General features: G+C 44.1%; 1 protein-coding gene across 1 annotated transcript in view; it reads left to right on the plus strand.

Moving 5' to 3' along the window:
- ubr1 (ubiquitin protein ligase E3 component n-recognin 1) overlaps positions 1-20,939 on the plus strand; it is a 113,020-nt gene extending 92,081 nt beyond the window's left edge. Inside the window, exons 31-39 of the mRNA XM_086002354.1 lie at positions 6,228-6,321; positions 8,127-8,279; positions 9,679-9,776; positions 11,892-11,982; positions 12,869-13,017; positions 14,526-14,581; positions 17,297-17,393; positions 19,294-19,361; positions 20,619-20,939. Coding sequence (XP_085858480.1) covers positions 6,228-6,321; positions 8,127-8,279; positions 9,679-9,776; positions 11,892-11,982; positions 12,869-13,017; positions 14,526-14,581; positions 17,297-17,393; positions 19,294-19,361; positions 20,619-20,924 — 1,112 coding nt within the window. The 3' untranslated portion in view covers positions 20,925-20,939. The remainder of the gene's footprint in view (positions 1-6,227; positions 6,322-8,126; positions 8,280-9,678; positions 9,777-11,891; positions 11,983-12,868; positions 13,018-14,525; positions 14,582-17,296; positions 17,394-19,293; positions 19,362-20,618) is intronic.
- Positions 20,940-21,312: the final 373 nt, after the last annotated feature.

Raw genomic sequence — 21,312 nt, forward strand, 5'->3', positions numbered from 1 at the left:
GCTGCACTCATTCAGGCAAGTGGAGAGTATTTCATCACACTCCTTACTTGTGCCTTGTAGATGGTGGAAAGGCTTTGCGGGGTCAGGAGGGAGGTGAGACACTCGCCACAGAATACCTAGCCTCTGACCTGCTCTTGTCACAGTATTTATGTGGCTGGTCCAGTTAAGTTTCTGGTCAATGATGGTGGGGGATTCGGCGATGGTAATACTGTTGAATGTCAAGGGGAGGTGGTTAGACTCTCGCTTGTTGGAGATGGTCATTGCCTGGCACTTCTGTGGCGCGAATGTTATCTGCCACTTATCAGCCCAAGCATGAAGGTCGTCCAGGTTTTGTTGCATGGACTGCTTCATTATCTGAGGAGTTGTGAATGGCGCTGAACACTGTAGTCATCGGCGAACATCCCCATTTCTGACCTTATGTTGGAGGGAAGGTCATTGATGAAGCAGCTGAAGATGGTTGGGCCAAGGACACTGCCCTGAGGAACTCCTGCAGTGATGTCCTGAGGCTGTGATGGTTGACCTTAAACCATCTTCCTTTGTGCTAGGTATGACGCCAGCCAGTGGAGCGTTTTCTCCCCTGATTCCCATTGAGGGCTCCTTGATGCCACACTCGGTCAAATGCTGCCTTTATTCCAAGGACAGTCACTCTCCCCTCACCTCCTGAAATTCAGCTCCTTTGTCCATGTTTGGACCAAGGCTGTAATGAAGTCTGGAGCCGAGTGGTCTTGGTGGAACCCAAACTGGGCATCAGTGAGCAGGTTATTGGTGAGTAAGTGCCGCTTGATGGCACTTTCGATGACACCTTCCATCACTTTACTGATGATTGAGAGTAGACTGATGGAGCGGTATTTGGTTGGGTTGGATTTGTCCTGCTTTTTGTGGACAGGACATACCTGGGCAGTTTTCCACATTGTCTGATAGATGCCAGTGTTGTAGCTGTACTGGAACAGCTTGGCTAGAGGCACGGCTAGTTCTGGAGCACGAGTCTTCAGCACGATAGCCGGGATGTTGTCTGGGCCCATAGCCTTTGCTGTATCCAGTGCGCTCAGCCGTTGATATCACGTGGAGTGAATCGAATTGGCTGAAGACTGTCTTCTGTGATGACGGGGACCTCAGGAGTAGGCCGATATGAATCATCCACTCGGCACTTCTGGCTGAAAATGGTTGCAAATGCTTCCGCCTTGTCTTTTGTACTTGCGTGCTGGGCTCCACCATCATTGAGGATGGGGGTATTCATGGAGCCTCCTCCTCCCGTTAGTTGATTAATGGTCCACCACCATTCATGACTGGATGTGGCATCACTGCAGAGGTTTGATCTGATCTGTTGATTGTGGGATCGCTTAGCCCTGTCTATAGCATGCTGCTTCCGCTTTTTAGCATGCATGTAATCCTGTGTTGCAGCTTCCCCAGGTTGGCATCTAATTTTTAGATACGCCTGGTGCTGCTCCTGGCATTCTCTTCTACTGGATTGTTCCCCTGGCTTGATGGTAATGGTAGAGTGAGGGATATACCAGGCCATGAGGCTACAGATTGTGATGGAATACAATTCTGCTGCTGCTGATGGCCCACCATGCCTCATGGATGCCCAGTTTTGAGCTGCTAGATCTGTTCTGAATCTATCCCATTTAGCACGGTGGTAGTGCCACACTACACGATGGAGGGTGTCCTCAGTGTGAAGATGGGACTTTGTCTCCACAATGACGGTAGCAGTGACCACTGCACAAATACTGTCATGGACAGATGCACCTGCGACAGGTAGGTTGGTGAGGACGAGGTCAAGTAGGTTATTCCCTTGTGTTGGTTCTCTCACCACCTGTCGCAGGCCCAGACTGGCAGTTATGTCCTTCATCACTCAGCCAGCTCGGTCAGTAGTGGTGCTACCGAGCCACTCTTGGTGATGGACATTGAAGTCCCCCACCCAGAGTACATTCTATGCCCTTGCTACTCTCAGTGCTTCTTCCAAGTGGTGTTCAACATGGAGGAGTACTGATTCATCAGCTGAGGGAGGGCGGTAGGTGGTAATTAGCAGGAGGTTTCCTTGCCCATGCTTGACCTGAAGCCATGAGACTTCATGGGGTCCGGAGTCAATGTTGAGGACTCCCAGGGCCACTCCTTCCCCACTGTGCCGCTACCCCTGGTGGGTCTGTCTTGTCAGTGGGACAGGACGTAACCAAGGATGGTGTTGGAGGAGTTTGGGACATTGGCTGAAAGTTATGATTCGGAGAGTGAGTATGTCAGGCTGTTGCTTGACTAGTCTGTGGGACAGCTCTCCCAATTTTGGCTCAAGTCCACAGATGTTGGTGAGGAGGACTTTGCAGGGTCAACTGGGCTGGGTGTGGCGTGTCTAGCCGGTGCCGAGGTCGATGCCGTGTGGTCTGTCCAGTTTCATTTTTATTGTTTTTCGTAGCGGTTTGTTACAACTGAGTGGCTTGCTAGGCCATTTCAGAGGGCAGTTAAGAGTCAACCACATTGCTGTGGGTCTGGAGTCACATATAGGCCAGACCAGGTAAGAACGGCAGATTTCCTTCCCTAAAGGGAATTAGTGAACCAGATGGGTTTTTACAACATATCCGATAGTTTCATGGTTGCCATTACTGATGCTAATAATTATGCCAGGTTTATTTAATTAACTGAATTTAAATTCCCCAGCTGCCGTGGTGGGATTTGAACTCACGTCTCTGGATCATTGGTCCAGGCCTCTGGATTAATAGCCCAGTGGCATTACCACTATGCTACCAACAACTCAGCATCCACAGCCCTTTGGGGTAAAGAATTCCAAAGATTCACAACCCTCTGAGTATAGAAATTCCTCCTCTTAGTCTTAAATGGCCAACCCCTTATCCTGAGACTGCCCCGTGATTCTAGACTCTCCTGCCAGAGGAAACAACCTCTCGGCATCTACCCTGTCAATCTGCCTCAGAACCTTATATGTTTCAATGAGATCACCTCTCATTCTTCTAAATTCCAGAGAGTATAGACCCATTCTACACAATCTCTCCTCATAGGACAACCCTCTCATCCCAGGGATCAATCTAGTGAACCTTCATTGCACCACATCTAAGGCAAGTATGTCCTTCCTCTGATGAGACCAAAACTCCATCATAATAAGTAATCCTACACTGTTGATACCAACAATCTATGCTCTAAGTGATGGAATACAGGTTAAACAACACCTGTTTCACTAACCGTGACTTTCTGATTTCGGCTATATGGTCGGGGAAGGACTGTGGGAAGGCCCCATGTGTCCCCGTCATGCTGGGAGAAAGCAGTTGTTGGGAAGTGCTCCAGGCTTCTCGCTTCCATTCACGCAGCCACCTTGAGCACTTGATGTTAATGCTGTGTGCAAAGTGGGAAAGTGTAACGCCGCATACCATTAACATCTTTCACCTTGAGCACAAAACATTGAAAAGGAATGTACATAGTTATGTGTGGGTACAAAATATATATGTACTATTTAGTGAGGGTTACATTGTGGTGATGTTGCATTTGATGATCCTGTTATTACCAGTTGGCCATTGGCGTCGATGGACATTCCCTGACAGAGACAGAAAACACAATAGAATTAGCACCATAAACTTCGAAGTTTCATGGATAATAATTGTGTGTAGGGTAGTTATCCCTGTCGAACATGAAGAAGTCCTAGTTAAATACCTGTTACACAGGCCAAGTACATAGAAACATAGAAGATAGGAGCAGGAGTAGGCCATTCGGCCCCTCGAGCCTGCTCCGCCATTCAATGAGATCATGGCTGATCATCCAAATTCAGTACCCTGTCCCTGCCTTCTCTCCATATCCCTTGATCCCTTTAGCCTTAAGAAATATATCTAACTCCTTCTTGAATATATTTAATGAATTGGCCTCTACTGCCTTCTGTGGTAGAGAATTCCACAGGTTCACCACTCTCTGGGTGAAGAAATTCCTCCTCATCTCTGTCCTAAATGGCTTACCCCTTATCCTTAGACTGTGACCCCTGGTCCTAGACTCCCTGGCCATCGGGAACATCCTTCCTGCATCTAGTCTGTCTAGTCCTGTTAGAATTTTATAAGTTTCAATGAGATCCCCTCTCATTCTTCTAAACTCTAGCGAGTATAAGCCCAATCGACCCAATCTCTCCTCATACGTCATTCCTGCCATCCCAGGTATCAGCCTGGTGAATCTTTGCTGCACTCCCTCCATGGCAAGAACATCCTTCCTCAGATAAGGTGACCAAAACTGCACAAAGTACTCAAGATGTGGTCTCACCAAGGCCCTGTACAACTGCAGCAAGACATCCTTGTTCCTGTACTCAAACCCTCTCGCTACGAAGGCCAACATACCATTTGCCTTCTTAACGGCCTGCTGCACCTGCATGCTTACCTTCAGCGACTGGTGCACAAGGACACCCAGGTCTCGTTGCACTTCCCCTTCTCCCAACCTATTGCCATTCAGATAATAATCTGCTTTCCTGTTTTTGGCACCAAAGTGGATAACCTCGCATTTATCCACATTATATTGCATCTGCCATGCTTCTGCCCAATCACCCAACCTGTCCAAATCATACTGGAGTTTCTCGACATCCTCCTCACAGCACACACGCCCACCCAGCTTTGTGTCGTCTGCAAACTTGGAGATATTACATCTAGTTCCCTCGTCTAGATCATTAATATATATTGTGAATAGCTGGGGTCCAAGGACCGATCCCTGCAGTACTCCACTAGTCACTGCCTGCCACTCAGAAAAAGAGCCGTTTATTCCAACTCTTTGCTTTCTGTCTGCCAACCAGTTCTCTCTCCAAGTCAATACCTTGCCCCCAATCCCATGTGCCTTAACTTTACACGCTAAGTGTTGCCCTTTGTTTGTATTCACACTTTCACAACACAGTGAGCTCTTAAACAATGTGACATTGCATTGAGTTTGCAAGTGTCAGTGTGAATTCTCCAGGTGTAAAAACAACCATGTCATTTGGGACCTGCTGATGTAGCATTCTTCCTGAGGCACATTGTTACATCCGAATGCACACTCAAATCTGTGTGGTCATAGCTAGCTGCTTTTGTTTCCAGACTCTAGAATATTCCATCGAAGAGTAACAAAAGAAACACAAGATTGTAATTGGTACAATGTGCTTACTCCCATCAAGGAGCTATCTGGTGTTCAGTTAAGAATCATAGAATTTCTCCTCAACTCTAATCCTTCTACCAATTACTTTAAATCTATTCCCCCTGGTTGTTGACCCCTCTGCTAAGGGAAATCGATCCTCCTTGTCCACTCTATCTAGGCCCCTCATAATTTTATACTCCTCAATCAAGTCTCCCCTCCGCCTGCTCTGCTCCAAAGAATAACAAACCCCAGCCTACCCAACCTTTCCTCCTAGCCAAAATTCTCCAGTCCTGGCAACATCCTCGTAAATCTCCTCTGTACCCTCGCTAGTGCAACCACATCTTTCCTGTAATGTTGGCCCTCCCCAAATGCATTACCTTACATTTCTCTGGGTTGAATTCCATTTGCCACTTTTCTGCCCACCTGACCAGTCCATTGATATCTTCCTGCAGTCTACAGCTTTCTCCCTCACTATCAACCACACATCCAACATTTGTAACAATATGTAAGCACCGTACATATCACACATCTCAAAGGGAGATACTTTTTTGAGCAGGTTTGTAAAGTTAAGAAAAACACAGACAAACATTTAATTTCATCTGTCAGTTTATCTGGTTTTAACAAAAGTTATACCCTTCTGTTGGTTTCTGAGTGAAGTGACAAGTTTTTTTTGAGCGTTGCTTCTATTATTATTCGATTCTTCTTCTGTGTATGTATGTATTTGCTCAAACCCAGCAACACTGCTTGCCTATTTGGGTCGGACAATGGTGCTTTCAAGACTGAGATCAAGAGATATTTATTGGGTAAGGGTATCGAGCGATTATGGATCCACTTTTTCACACAGGGTAGTAGAAATCTACCTGAAAAGGCTGTGAATGCTGGGGCAAATTGAAATTCTCAAGATAAATCTTTATTGGGTAAGGGTATTGAGGGATATGGAGCAAAGGCTGGAAAATGGAGTTGAGGTTTGCATCAGCCATGACCTAATTTAATTGAATGGTGGAACAGGCTCGAAGGGGGTGAATGGCCTGCTCCCGTTATGTCCCTAGGATGGGTTTTGGGGGGGATATTTCCATAATACACTTTGACTGATGAGTGATTTTATCCAAAAGTTGTTTTAACATTTTGATCATTTCTCTTATTTCCTTTAGATAACTATGACCCTATAATCATGCACCCTGACCTAGGTTGCGGCACTCATGTAGGAAGCTGTGGTCATGTGATGCATGCCACCTGCTGGCAGAAGTAAGTTAATACGTGAGTGTACAGTACAGTGCTCGTTGAAAAATTGTTCTTAACTGGTGCTGAACACGTATTCTGATTTGCTGATGAAGAATAACCACAGTGGTACCCGACTATTGAAACCATTTCCGTCACCCCCTCTCTCGGTCGCCCTCCCCCTCACCACCCCCCCCCCCCCTCCCCCAGTTGCCCTCTTTCCCCCCCCCCCCTCTTTGTCGCCCTCTTTCCCCCCCCCCCTCTCTCTGTCGCCCTCTCCCCCACCCTCTCTGTCTCCCTCTCTCCCCCATCCTCTCTGTCTCACTCTCTTCCCCACCCTCTCTGTCTCCCTCTCTCCCCCCTCTCAGTCGCGCCCCCACCCCCTCTCTCGGTCCTCCCCCCCTCGGTCGCCCTTCCCACCCCCCCCCCCCCCCGTTGCTGCTTCTAATCTCACATTACAATTTTGCCATTTTTATATCTTTCTACCTATATTATTTCACATGATCTTGGGATGTACTTTGCACCAATTCTCTCCATCTTTATCAAGACATTCCTGGTCTAAACATTTAACTCTATCTGACATCCATGGTCCCAAGACTAACAGACTGGGGTTTAGGGTTAGCAAGGTGCAGAATGTAATATATGGTTAGTTACAGATAACTTAAGTTTTAAATGTGTAGCCTGGCCCAGAAGCAGTCTGCAGTTACCTTTTGTACAGACATTGTACTGTTGACCATTGTCAGCTCTTTTACTCTAACTATAAGGCTTAATATAAAATGGAACTTAATATAAACTCTTTTTGTACAAGATGGATTCCTTTACTATTTCTCAATCTTAATCTCTAACCCTTGTACCACGTGCTAGGGTGTTCTGAGGTTGTCGCCTGTTCCATATTTGAATGAGCTACATAGAACATTTCTAATCTGTAAACTAGATAGCAAAAGTTTGATTTTCAAAGTAAATAATTTTCTCATGGAATCTAGGCACCAGCTTGGCAGGGAGTAAGAAAGCTCTGTTGCGGTTTAGTCTTTGGCTGCTGTAGACTTGAAAGAGCCATGATTTGCACCATCTCCACCAGTCTCTGAAGAATGCAACTAACCCAAAATCTACAGGTCAAAGATTCAGGCTAAATCTGAAGTAGGATTTAATAAAAAGATGACTGCTGTGTTACTTTCACACCCATCAGAATTATGGGAGTAAATAGAGTAGACGGAGAAACTGTTTCCAGTGGCAGGAGGGTCAGTAACCAGAGGACACAGAATTAAGATCATTAGCAAAAGAACCAGAGGGGAGACAAGGAGATTTTCTTTTACACAGCGAGTTATGATCTGGAACGCACTACCTGAAAGGGTGGTGGAAGCAGATTCAATAGTAACTTTCGAAAGGGAATTGGATAAATACTTGACTGGATAAAAATTGCAGGTCTATGGGGAGTGGGACTAATTGGAGAGAGCTCTCAAAGAGTTGACACGATGAACCGAATGGTCCCCTGTACTGTATGATTCTATGATCTGGGACTGGGTTAAGGTGGAATACTTCAGAAATCTGGAGGCCTGCAGCATTTTCTGAAGGATGAGATGTGGTTGTGATGATGTGCCTTTAATCATCTGTAACATAATAGCCTCATTCCAGGCGGCATTTGCCATCCGCTCCTAAGCACTAACTCAGGCAGTTACTGAAATTGAAAGTGGTACTGTGCTGATTAAGAGCAGGAGAAATGGGACCTGATCTAGGATCCTTTGATGCATTTCAACCCATTATTTCTCTTCAGTTAGGAATTCTGATTGAAACTGTTTTTAAACATCATAATTTTGTTTTTTCCGTGTCTGCAGATATTTTGAAGCCGTGCAGAACTCAACGCGCAACAGGATTCACGCTGAACTGTCGTTTGATCTGGAGAATGGGGAGTTCCTGTGCCCACTGTGCAAAGCTCTGTGTAACACTGTCATCCCAGTCATTCCACTGCAAGCGCACAATCTAGACAGGTATGCATATCTGGCAATTTAACTGCTCATTGTCTGTATAGAAGATGATAAAATATTTTACATGCTTTAATACTCCACTGTACATACATTCCTCAAGCTGAAAAATTTTGTTAGTTTTCCAACCAAAAGGTAATGGAAAGGTTGTTAGTTTGATGCCCTTCTCATTAATTTTTAACACATTAAACTGTCTCTATGCTTTCCCATTTAATAAATCTTTTGGTCTCTATCTCTGTTTTTCTGTTAATCTTCCACTCTGTCTTCCTCTTTCTCTCCTTTGCTTGTGCTGTGATCTCCTCCTCTTTGCCCCACTCCAGGGACTTGAGCACATAATCTAGCTCGACAGGGTAGATGCTGAGAGGCTGTTTCCCCTGGCTGGAGAGTCTAGAACTAGGGGGGTATCAGACTCAGAATAAGGGGTTGATCATTTTGGACTGCGATGAGAAGTTTCTTCACTCAGAGGGTTGTGAATCTTTGGAATTCTCTACCCCAGAGGGATGTGGATGTTCAGTCTTTGAGTATATTCAAGACTGAGATCAATAGATTTTTGGATACTAAGGGAATCCAGGGATATGGGGATAGTGTGGGAAGGTGGAGTTGAGGTAAAAGATCAGCCATGATCTTATTAAATGGCGGAGCAGGCTCCAAGGGCCGAATGGTCTACTCCTGCTCCTATTTCTTATGTTATGTTATGTTCACTCCAGTACTGAGGGAGTGCTGTATTTCAGATGAGACATTAAACCAACATCTGCCCTCTCGGGTAGGCATAAAAGATCCCATTGTACTTGTTCGAAGAAGAGCAAAGGAGTTCTCCCTGGTGTCCTGGCTGATATTTATCTCTCAACCAACATCACTAAAACAGATTATCTGGTCATTACCTCATTGCTGTTCGTGGGACACAAATTGACTGCCGCATTTCCTTACGTTACAGCAGTGACTACACTTAAAAAGTACTTTATTGGATGTAAAGTCCTTTGGGACATCCTGAGGTCGTGAAAAGTGCTATATAAATGCAAGTCCTTTCCTTACTGATGTTGGGAAAGGCCACCTACAGGCATAACTGGTATTGCAGATAAATGTGGACACTTTTACAATGGGATTATCCTTAGGACCAGGTTGACAATTTTCAATGCTTTTTGAAATGGGTTGTTGTAATCCACCTAGCATTCTTAATTAAATAATAGAAATAGATTGTGTCAAATAGGTTTTAAACTAAAGTGAGAAAATCTCACTGTAAAGGAGTGAGTTGTAAGCACTGGTATGTGAACAACAGAGTATCAAATGAACAGCTTCACAGTTTTAGAATATTAGCATCTTAAATGAAAACTGTTCAAAATGGCATATTAAAATAGTCTAGTTATGCGAGTCCTTTTTATAACTCACCCTATACGTTGTATTACAGCAAAGATACAGAAACTATAGCACAGATGCTGACTTTATCTCGATGGCTGGAAAACGTGTCGGCAAGGATAACTGGACTAAATACGTCAGGCACAAAAGGTGGGTTTATGAGGGGAATGTTACATTTTAGCGTAAAAGGCATTGTTGTTTGAAATGCAATCCAGCTTCAATCTGACATCCAACCAGTTTCTTATCAAAATTGTCCAATGCAATGAGAACACAGCATTCCACCACTTGGTCACACCCAGGGGGAGTTGTGAGGCATCTTCTGGCCATTGTCATGCTGAAATTAACTGCAGGGCTATGGGTAAAGAGCAGGGGAGTGGACTAATTGGATAGCTCTTCCAAAGAGCCGGCACGATGGGCCGAATAGTGGTCTCCTGTGCTGTAAGATTCTATGATTAGGTGGGTCGCATGAAGTGGCATCAGTCAAAACCAGGAAAGACCCGTTGATTTAATTATTGGGATTCAGTGCTATTTGCTGCGAGTGAGCTTTACATGAAATGATGACTTGTAAAGAAGTATCAGTTTAATTGAGAGTTGCAAGTGGTTGATTACCTTACTGAGTTCTGCAATGTTTGGCAATGCCTTCTTTGCCTCTGCCCTTTGTTATCTCGCATGCCGAACAGTCTACTCGTTGGGAAAATACCACTAACTGGCTGTTAGGAGGCATGTGAGAGGACATTACAAGTATCACAGATAATCATAGAATCGTACAGTACTGAAGGAGGCCATTCAGCCCATCATGCCTGTCCCACTCCCCTACTCTTTCCCCATAGCCCTGCAAAGTTTTCCTTTTCAACTCTATATTCAATTCCCTTTTGAAAGTTACTATTGAATCTGTTTCCAACACCCTTTCAGGCAGTGCGTTCCAGATCATAAAAACTTGCTGCGTAAAAAAAAATCCTCCCATCTCCCCTCTGGCTCGTTTGCCAATGATCTTAAATCTGTGCCCTTTGGTTACCGACCCTCCTGCCACTGGAAACAGTTTCTCCTTATTTACTTGATCAAAATCATTCATCATTTTGAACACCTGTGCTGAGTGACCCTAGTGAAACTGGATACGGTTGATGTTTGCTACAAACGAGGCTAGGAGGAACAGAGAACATGGCGAAGAGCTTAGAATCCACAAGTTAAATTTAGAGTCATAGTCATAGAGTCATAGAGTTTTACAGCACAGAAAGAGGCCCTTCGGCCCATCGTGTCTGCGCCGCCCATCCATCCCTGTCCAGTCTAATCCCATTTTCCAGCATTTGGTCCATAGCCTTGTATGCAATGGCATTTCAAGTGCTCATCCAAATGCTTCTTGAATGTTGTGAGGGCTCCTGCCTCTACCACCCTTTCAGGCATTGAGTTCCACATTCCAACCACCCTCTGGGTGAAAAAGTTCCTCCTCAAATCCCCTCTAAATCTCCTGCCCCTTACCCTGAATCTATGCCCCCTTGTTATTGACCCCCCTACTAAGGGGAAAAGTTCCTCTTTATCTACCCTATCTATGCCCCTCATCATTTTGTACACCTCAATCAGGTCCCCCCTCAGCCTTCTTTGCTCCAAGGAAAACAACCCCAGCCTGTCCAGCCTCTCTTCATAGCTGAGGCGCTCCATCCCAGGTAACATCCTGGTGAATCTTCTCTGCACCCTCTCCAAAGCAATCACATCCTTCCTATAGTGAGGCGACCAGAACTGCACACAGTACTCCAGCTGTGGCCTCACCAGCGTTTTGTACAGCTCCATCATAACCTCCCTGCTCTTATATTCTATGCCTCGGCTAATGAAGGCAAGTATCCCATATGCCTTTTTAACCACCTTATCTACCTGTTCCGCTGCCTTCAGGGATCTATGTACATGTACACCAAGGTCCCTCTGACCCTCTGTACTTCCTAGGGTCCTACCACTCATTGTGTAATGACTACTTTTTAAATCGAGATTATTAAGATTTAATACTAAGGGTATTCTACGTTAATGGATGTAAGAGAGAAAAATGGCATTAAAACATGTTCTGCAAATGTTTTGCTTAGTTTTGTAATTTACTGCCCGTATACGGATACTGGAGTTTGGCTCTGAGCTAAGTTGCTGGTTCAGTTGAAGCACCAACATGCTGCTCTACTGCACTTTTTTTGTAAAAATCAAGGTATGCAATGTTGGTATAACGCACAAAGCACTTGTAGGGATGTGGGGGGGCGTCAGAAATCATTGCCTGTTTTTTTTTCCTAGAAGAGGAAAGCAACCTAATTCAAGGGAGCCCAGTCTCCTGGAAGAATCCTGTAGAATTTAGATCCATCCTCAGCTTTGGAGTGCAGTCACCGTACGTAAAGCAACTTTTTTTTTTAGCATTCTCTAATTTGGTATATCTGGCAAAGTTATATTCTGTTAACTAACTTGAGTATTGAAGGCAATGGCATGCTACTTGAAATGCCTTGCTGGAATATCAATGAGCAGTTTCCATGGAGTGGTGAGACACTTGTCCAGATTCCCCACTTTGAGTTCCTACTCTTGGTTCTTTCCGGGGGAGGTGCCTAATGGATGCCTGTCATTTCTTTCCAAGGAAGGATGGAACCAGATTGAGATAAATATCTGGGCCATGCTTCCATCGCCCCTGGTTGTTGCCTCAGAGTGTCATTATCAGAGCATCAGCCCCTGGTATTTGTTGAGTAGGTTCATCTCTGGCAAGGTGGCCTCTACAGTTGACCTCAACATTCCTGGGCTAGAGAAGGGTAAAAATTGCCTAGAGTTTCTGCTTCCGAATGCTGTCTGGTGTCCTGCTATAAGATGCATCGTCGCTGAGTCAATATCCCAGAACTCCCTCCCTAACAGCACTGTGGGAGCACCTTCACCACACAGACTGCAGTGGTTCAAGTAGAAGGCCCACCACCACCGTCTCAAGGGCAACTGGGAAAGGGCAATAGATGCCGGCCTTGCTAGTGATGCCCACAGCCCGAGAATGAATATTAAAAATTTTGCAATCTGTGTTTGTGAGGATTGGATCCGTCCCAACTGCAGTGAGAAATGACACAAAAGGATGAGGTTATTGGAGGGATTCGAGCACCTGTGGAGCTGAACCCCAGCATACGTCACTGCCCATAGGAGACAAAATTGGGAGTAAAATAGTCATTGAAGTAGAATTAGGATAATAGTAAAATATAGTTGATTATTTTTTTAAATCCTTGCTTTCTGTTTTTGTCCATGTACAGAATCAAATATTCGAAAACCATTGTGGAAATGCTGCTGCTGTTCGCTACAGCTGTGTACCGAGTGGGGTTGAAGGTTGCCCCCAATGAAGCTGATGCGAGAGTGCCAGTGATGGCGTGGAGTGCTTGTGCCTTTACAATTCAGTCCATAGGTATGCAATATCCAGTTACACTTTTCAGTTTCTGGGTTAATACTGTCTTAAAATTGCTGGGAGTTTTACTTGATTTTAATGGGATTATTGGGCATGCTAACCCCTTGTATATTTTAATATTTCCTTCATCCACCTACCCTGAAATTGATAGACTTTTGTTAGGTAAGTGTATGAAGGGATATGGAACCAAGGCGGGTAGATGGGGTTAAGATACAGATCAGCCATGATCTAATTGAATGGCAGAACAGGCTCGAGGGGCTGAATGGCCTCCTCCTGTTCCTATGCCCTGAGTGCTTTAGTTATGAGGAGCAGGTGTGCAGCTGCCAGAGACCATCCAGGCAAGACTCCCGCCTTCAATTGTTTTTTTTCTCTTGCCCAACTCCCATGTTGAGATGCTGCAGCCTTTGCTCACTTACCTCCTCCCTGCTCATTGCAGCTCAGATTGGGATCCGGGAAGAGTAGGACTGGAACTTGCATCTCTCCTGGTTCTGTAGCAGTGAGCGCAAATTCATAAAATCATACAGCTCAGAAGGAGGCCATTCTGCCCATCGTGTCTGTGCCAGCTCTTTGAGCTATCCAATTAGTCCCACTCTCCTCATCTCCCCTCTGCAGCTAATACTAAGTGCTCCTCAGACAGCACAAGAAGCAGAAACATATGAAGGAAATTTTTGAAGTCCTGCAATAGCCTGGTAGATCAAACCATTGATCCACTCTGGAGATATATTTGGATCCCAGGCTCTGCTGCCATTTACATTGAGCTTTCCTTGGAAGCTAGACATCACTAAACAGGCACTATGCCTAGGCCAACATATGAGTAGGGACATTGAACTAGGTTTTGATATAGGCCAGATTTTAACACCCCCTACAGTCTATCCACAATGGAACACTATTTGAATTCATGCAATTGTTCTCTCTCTCTTTCTCCCCAACAAATAGGGCCACCCACAACCTCTTCAGCCTCACCTTCAGACCTCGGACTTAGACGCTATAAATAGATGGAAATTTTCAAAAATATCAAACTTCGTCATAAAGTGTTGTAAATAAACTTACTCAAAGGAAAGCCATAAGTGGAACGTAGGAACAGGAGTAGGCTATTCAGCCCCTCGAGCCTGTTCCACCATTCAATTAGATGATGCCAGATCTGTATATTAACTCCATCTACCCGCCTTGGTTCCATGACACTTAATACCTTCACCCAACAAAAACCTATCAATCTCAGATTTGAAATGTTCAGCTTTTTGAGGGAGTGTGTTCCAGATTTCCACTGCACTGTGTGAAGAAGTGCTTCCTGACATCACCCCAAATGACTTAGCTCTAATGTTAAGGTTATGCCCCTTGTTCTGGACTCCCACACCAGAGGAAATAGTTTCTATCTATCCCAGCAATTCCTTATTGGTAGACTATATTGGAAAATGGTTGACAAGTTTATATCAATATACATTGATCAATATATGATTGTAAACAAATCAATTATTCCCACTTTTAACACTACTTTCCCCCTCCTGCAGAGCATCTACTTAATGATGAGGACAAAGTTTTGTTCGGATCGCTGCCAGACAGACAGGTAGAATGGCTACTCTCTGCTATAATTACTGAAGTTCTCTTTTTAAAATTACGTTGAGTAAAGCTCTTGTGGGCATGTGCACAATGGTGAACATGGACTTGGTCAATGCTGAGGTTGTCTTAGAATCAGAAATTTTACAGCACGGAAGGAGGCCATTTGGCCCATCTAGTCAGAAGAGGTCTCTAAAAGAACAATCCATTTAGTCCCATTCCCCTGCTGTTTCTCCATACCCTTTTTAAATTTGTATTTTTCAAATATCTATCCATTTCCCTTCTTGGGGATTTTCCCATCCTTTCCCTTCATTCTTTTGATCTTAAATTTACGCTGTATAATTTTGAGCGCCTCTATCAAATCTCCTCTTGCCCTTTTTTCTAATAGAAAGAGCCCCGTTTCTCCAGTCTGTCTTCATCCCTGGTATCCTCTTAATGAGTCCATTTTGAATCCTTTCCCTGGCCTTGACAATTTTGTTAAAGCAAGGTACCCAGAACTGAACACAATATTCTGTTAAACAATTAACTGTGGTCGAACCAATGGTTTGTGTAGGTTTGGAATCACCTCTTTGCTTTTGTACTCTATGCTCCAATTTATAAAATTCAGCATCCCTTGTGTTTTTTAAAAATCAGATTTATTGACATGGCATCCCGTTTTTAAAGATCTACGTCTCTGTTCATCTACTCGTTTTACCATTTAGCATATATACCCTCTCATTCTTTCTCCCAAAATGGAACACCTGATATTTGTCTCCATTAAATTTCATCTACTAACCTGTGTCACTCTGGGCCTCTTCAGTTAATCACACTCTGTATTAAAAAAGAGTAGTGGTCCCAACACTGACCACTGAAGGCTAACACTTTTTATAGTCCATCATGCCTCCGCAAGATCCTGCAAATCCATTGGCAGGATAAGTGCACCAACGTCGGTGTTCTTGCTCAGGCCAACATCCCCAGCATCGAAGCTTTGACCACGCTCGATCAGCTCCGATGGACGGGCCACATCGTCCGCATGCCCGATACGAGACTCCCAAAACAAGCGCTCTACTCTGAGCTCCGACACGGCAAAAGAGCCCCAGGTGGGCAGAGGAAACGCTTCAAGGACACCCTCAAAGCCTCCTTGAAAAATTGCAACATCCCCACCGACACCTGGGAATCCTTGGCCCAAGACTGCACAAAGTGGAGGAGAAGCATCCGGGAAGCCGCCGAACACCTTGAGTCTCTTTGCTGGGAGCAAGCAGAAGCCAAGCGCAGGCATCACAAGGAGCGCACGTCAACCCAAACACCCCACCCACCCGCCCCTTCAACCACCGTCTGCCCCACCTGTGACAAAGACTGTAGGTCCTGCATTGGACTCAGCAGTCACCTGAAAACTCATTTTTAGTGTGGAAGCAAGCCATCCTCGGTTCCGAGGGACTGCCTAAGAAGAAGTCATTCACCAGTCCTAAAAAGATCCATTAACTATTTCTCTCTGTTCTTTATTCTTTAACCAACTTGCTATCTATGCACCTTATCCAATAGGGCACCCACAACCTTTCCTTTATCAATTGCCTTTTACAAATCCATGTTGGCTGTCCTTAATCAAACCATGTTTTTCTGGTGAGTTTTTATGTTATCCCATCTTATTGTTAGGGAATGGATGTTATTACTTATACATTTATAAGTAATTCCACAAGATAATAGGATTCAAAGGTATGTGTTGACTTTCATAGGAATTAAGCATACAGTGAGAGCTATTACTAATAAGTACACATCACATTGACGATACAAGACCAGAGAATTCACCGCGTCACAGGTTTTGAGCTCGAGAGGGATGGGCTGGCCAAGTCTTGTCGAAATCTGAAGTATCTAGTTTAACACCTCTCTTTTTATAGCTTTCTTTCACTCTCACTACGTGAGGATCAGCATGTTTCAAAGTATTACCTCATCCAATTAGCTTGACTTCAGTTTTAACGAGAACAACTCCCCAAGCCTTTACCTTGACTGAACTGTCAATCAGGTCATTCAACTGGAGACAGTTACAGGGGCTGAAGACTTTCCTACAGATGAGTTATCACTTGCCTTGCGCAAATGTGTCCTTGGAGTTGCTTGCCCTAGGCGGACAGCTGCTAGGTCAAAGAAAGCTTGTAGTTGAATACTTATCAGATAACGTCTCCATCTGCTAACTTTTAAATCCCACTGAAAATGAAACTGATTATTTCCAGCCTTCTAACAAACTCGCTTAGCAGACGAAAGCAAGAAATTAATATAAAATAAGTCTATTAACCTATTATTAAGTCTGTTACATTATGACCTCTACTGTTGGGCTGACTGGTCTATCATTAACCAGGTTTATCTCTGGTATTCCTTCAGTCCTCTGGTATAAGATGCTTAGAAGATTGTGGTCAGAGCCTCTGATCTCTAGCTTATATTTGCCATTAGGACCCAGTGCCTTTAGTTCCACCATTTTGTTTCAGTAGTGCTTCCTTATCTATAGTTATCTAATTGCTCCATCTCCTCCTCCTGTACTCTACCACTGTCACACTCTGCTATGAAAACTGAGGCAAAGTACTCACTTACTATTTCTTCCATTCCTTCAGCCTCCATAAGAAGATTTGGCTTTGCATCTTTAATCTACTCCTAGAGTAAGCTGGGCTTTTTATTCCCTAGGTCTGTATCTTCACAAAATGATGTGTTGCTGATGAAGAGCAGATTCTGAACAGTGACCGGTTATTTCTAATTGTAGGGTTTTAGCCTGAAAGCAGTTCTGCAGTTTGCTGCTTCTCAGAGAGTGGTGGCATCACCCAAAGTTATCCAGAAGCACCTGACCCGCTTACTGTCGGGTAAGTACGGGCATTTACTGGGCAGCTAAACATGCAGAATCTTTAGTTGCAACATGAACTGAATATAGTTTTGAAGCACTAGTTGGTAACTCCCTTGGTAATAAGTAGAGTTGAAACAAACCAACTGAAAGGGAAATCTGAAAAAAACTCACACTCTGCTTATGATTTTAGCATGACTTCTTTACATATCCTCTCATTGTGAAAGGGCAGGATCTGTTTTGCATATAGACTTATTTACAATCTCATCATTTTCAGTGTGTAACGGTGATACTAATGCAAATCACCACGGTAACCTCTTCCTATGTTGAATAAATTCATTTCATAGAAATTAACTGCTCAATGTAAAATGGTGGGGAGGGGTTTGGATGAAGCGGTGGGTTTGATTCCAGGCTGGACAGAGGGGATAAAGGTGCCCCCTCTCTGTCTCTGAGCGATCCATGTGAAATGAGCTTTTGACCAAGTTCTTCAGGTCCTTAAAGAAAAACCTGCATTTATACAGAGCCTTTCATGACATCAGGCCGTTTCATAGTGCTTCACAGACAATGAAGTACTTTTGAAGTGTAATGTAGGAAACACGGCAGTCAATTTGCACACAGCAAGTTCCCACAAGCAGCAACGGGATAATGACCAGATAATCTGTTTTGGTGATGTTGGTTGAGGGATAAATATTGACCAGAACACCAGGGAAGAACTCCCCTGCTCCTCTTCCAATAGTGCTATGGGATCTTTTACTTCCACCTGAGAGGGCAGACAGTTTAATGTCTCATACAAATGACGGATGAGACACTCAGTCAGCAGTCTTATGGTTGATGTCGGCAGCCAGCACCAGCCATCCCCTGTGGCTTCTGAGTGAAAAGTCACACCAGAGCAGCAAAGGGTGCTGCTCCAAGGTTGTGGTTTGTTATGTTATTGGAGTTGAGGAAGCTTTGTTGTGCAGTTTGCTGTACTGCAGGTTTTGGATGCTAACATTGACTGCTAATATCCCTCACTTTTCTGAGCAGGAGATTTTCTGTTTGTGAGCCTCAGTTGCATCCAGAGCAACATTGGTGGATGTCTGTGAGCAGTTTTCCTTCTCTCTGACATGGGTCACACTCACTCACACTCACACTCACTCACTCACACACTCACTCACTCACTCACTCACTCACTCACTCACTCACTCACTCAATCTATCGTTGTTGTACGTGACGTAGTGTCCGATATAGTTCAATATTGTATATACTTCCCTGAGGTCCACTCTTACTCGTTGTCTTACCAGACTGAAAAGCCTGTGTTTTCCATCTTTGCTGATAACGAGACCTCAGTTGGTGCCTTTGGGTCAGAGGTTGACCGTCCAAGCTCCAGTTTAGGATTTGAACACCTAACCTAGGCTGAAACTCCCGTGTCATTCAGAGGGGGTGCTGCATCGTCTGAGGTGCTTCATGAGACATTAAACCAAGGCCTCATCTGCTTATTCAAGATCCCATGACACTGTTTGAAGAGGAGGGGGTTCTCTCGGTGTTGTGGCCAACAATTTAACTGGCTGTTTATATCATTGCTGTTTGAGAGGCCTTGCCGTGTGCGAATTGGCTGTTGTGTTCGTCTACATAACAGCAACTGCACTTCAAAAGTAATTAATTGGATATGAAGTTGTCTGGGATGTTCTGAGGGTGTGGTAAGGTGCTATATACCTGGATGCAATCATGTCCACTAACTTCCATGATAGCTTATGTTGATTCAGAAGGTGTGTGTGTGTGAATGTTTTCAGTTGTGCTGAGCCTTTATGATCATTTGAGTTATCGTATTGAAAGTAACTCCAAATAATTCAGTTACACTAGTTCAAGATCATTCTGATAATCAACCACTCACTATGGCCAACAAAAACATTTTAAAATAATATGACTTGTGTTTTGTATCCTAGTTTTTGTGCCCCACCTGGATGTTGAAGACGCTTGGCCAATTCTGGATATTGACTTCTTCCACCTCATGGTATGTTTATGGGTCTTTATTCTTTGCAGTATTTGAGAAGATTATTTAAACTAATAGATTTTTCTATTTTAATATCCGGGTTGTACTGTAGATTTCCTGAATGTGAATCATGCCAGGATGCACTTCTTCACATCAAGGGTAGTGGAAATCTCCCCCCACAAAAAGCTGTTGAGCCTGGGGGGTCAATTGAAAATGTCAAGACTGAGATCAGTAGATTTTTGTTAGGTATGGGGATATGGAGCAAAGGTAGGTAAATGGAATTAAGATATAGATCAGCCATGATCTAATTGAATGGTGGAACAGGCTTGAGCGGCTGAATGGCCTTCTCCTATTCCTAATGCGTGGAGCTTTGAGAAATAACAGTTTCTTTAATCATCTCCTGGGAACTGAAGCCTATGCCTTGTGCCTGCCATATCTGATGGAGCATGACCAGGGTTAACAATTACCCTTTACTTGTGATATCCGCCACCAGAGATCACATGGGTTGCCCAGCATGTTCTCTGAAAGACAGTAAATACCACATGGTCAGCTCAATGAATATTGGCTAAAACTAGCATCAGATTTAGTTACAAGTAGGGTGATACAGCAACAATAAGATGAGCTGCGAACCTAAGAGTACAGTACTTTAAACAATCCGAAAATAGAATCAGTCTGGAGCCTGTTTCTTAGTTCGTTACGTGACGAGGCTTTGGATGAAGTAGATTTTGGTGGGTCTTCACAATGTGACAATGTTCATGGGTGTTTGGAAAGTTCTGCCCATTTCATGCAGCCCAGATAGATGTCTGTTCAGAACTGATCTAAAGTTCAGCTGCTGTAGCAGTGACTTATAACAAAGACACAAGTCTTTCATCTCAAGTGTTGAAGGAGGAGAGCTATGTTGATAATTCAACCACCATAGGTAATAATTTATTTTCCCCAGTCTAGACTTGTCCTTGCCACCAGGCAACTTTTGACCTAATTAATTTAGGAACGCAGGCAGTGGATCCAACAGAGGAGGTCAGGTCATTCTCATTGAATACGTGAATAGATATGGTCAGTTGCATCTATGAGCCAAACTTTCCCCCTCCCCTCCCAAAATCCTGGCTACAGAGACAAAGGGATTCCTTTAAAGATGTAAGTGGCTGAAGCCCATTTTTAAACTGCATTTACTGCCCACTTGTCACACTGTAAATATGTGATTGATGATGAGTTTGTCTTGTGCCTGTTGTATTGCAGTTTAATTCTTCAGTATTGTTGCATCTGATTTGTTTTTTTCAGGTAAGCCTAGTTTTAGCATTTCCTTCATTGTACTGGGAAGACACTGTGGAGCTGCAGCCCTCAGACATCAGCTGTGCGTTCAACAACCTCTACCTCTTCCACCTGGTTACCATGGCGCACATTGTACAGATACTTTTTACCTCAACAACAGGTGAGCACTCGAAGACTGGTAGCAAGTCAATATTTTGGTATGCACAAAAATATTGTAATAAAGAATTATCTCAACATCTATCCCCTTACCCACACAATGAGGAAAACATTACAGGGCTATGGGGAAAGAGCAGGGGAGTGGAACTAATTGGGTAGCTCTTTCAAAGAGCCAGCACAGGCACGATGGGCCAAATGGCCTCATTCTGTGCTGTATGATTCTATGAATGAGTTTCTCCGGCTTCCAAGAAATACTGAGCTGAGTTAAAGGAGCATTTGAGGAAAGGCTCATATCCCATTTCTTATGAACCTTATCATAGCCATCTCCCTATTGGCTGCCTAAGAACGAAAGGTGAAGCTTGGCAATGTTTGATATTTTCCAGATCTCGGAGGTCTGTTCTGAGCACAGTAGCAGCCATTAACGTTCATATTTTGAAGCACTGCAACTCTCGTAAGTGCCATGGGTTTGGTGCCTTATGAAAAGTCTAGTGTTGATAATTATACCATTGGATTCAGGGGACAAGAGGGGAGTTTTGGTTGTTTGATT

This window comes from Somniosus microcephalus, chromosome 12 (assembly GCF_052327205.1).
Source record: "Somniosus microcephalus isolate GS21.2 chromosome 12, FLI_Smic_1.0, whole genome shotgun sequence".
NCBI classification, from domain to species: domain Eukaryota; kingdom Metazoa; phylum Chordata; class Chondrichthyes; order Squaliformes; family Somniosidae; genus Somniosus; species Somniosus microcephalus.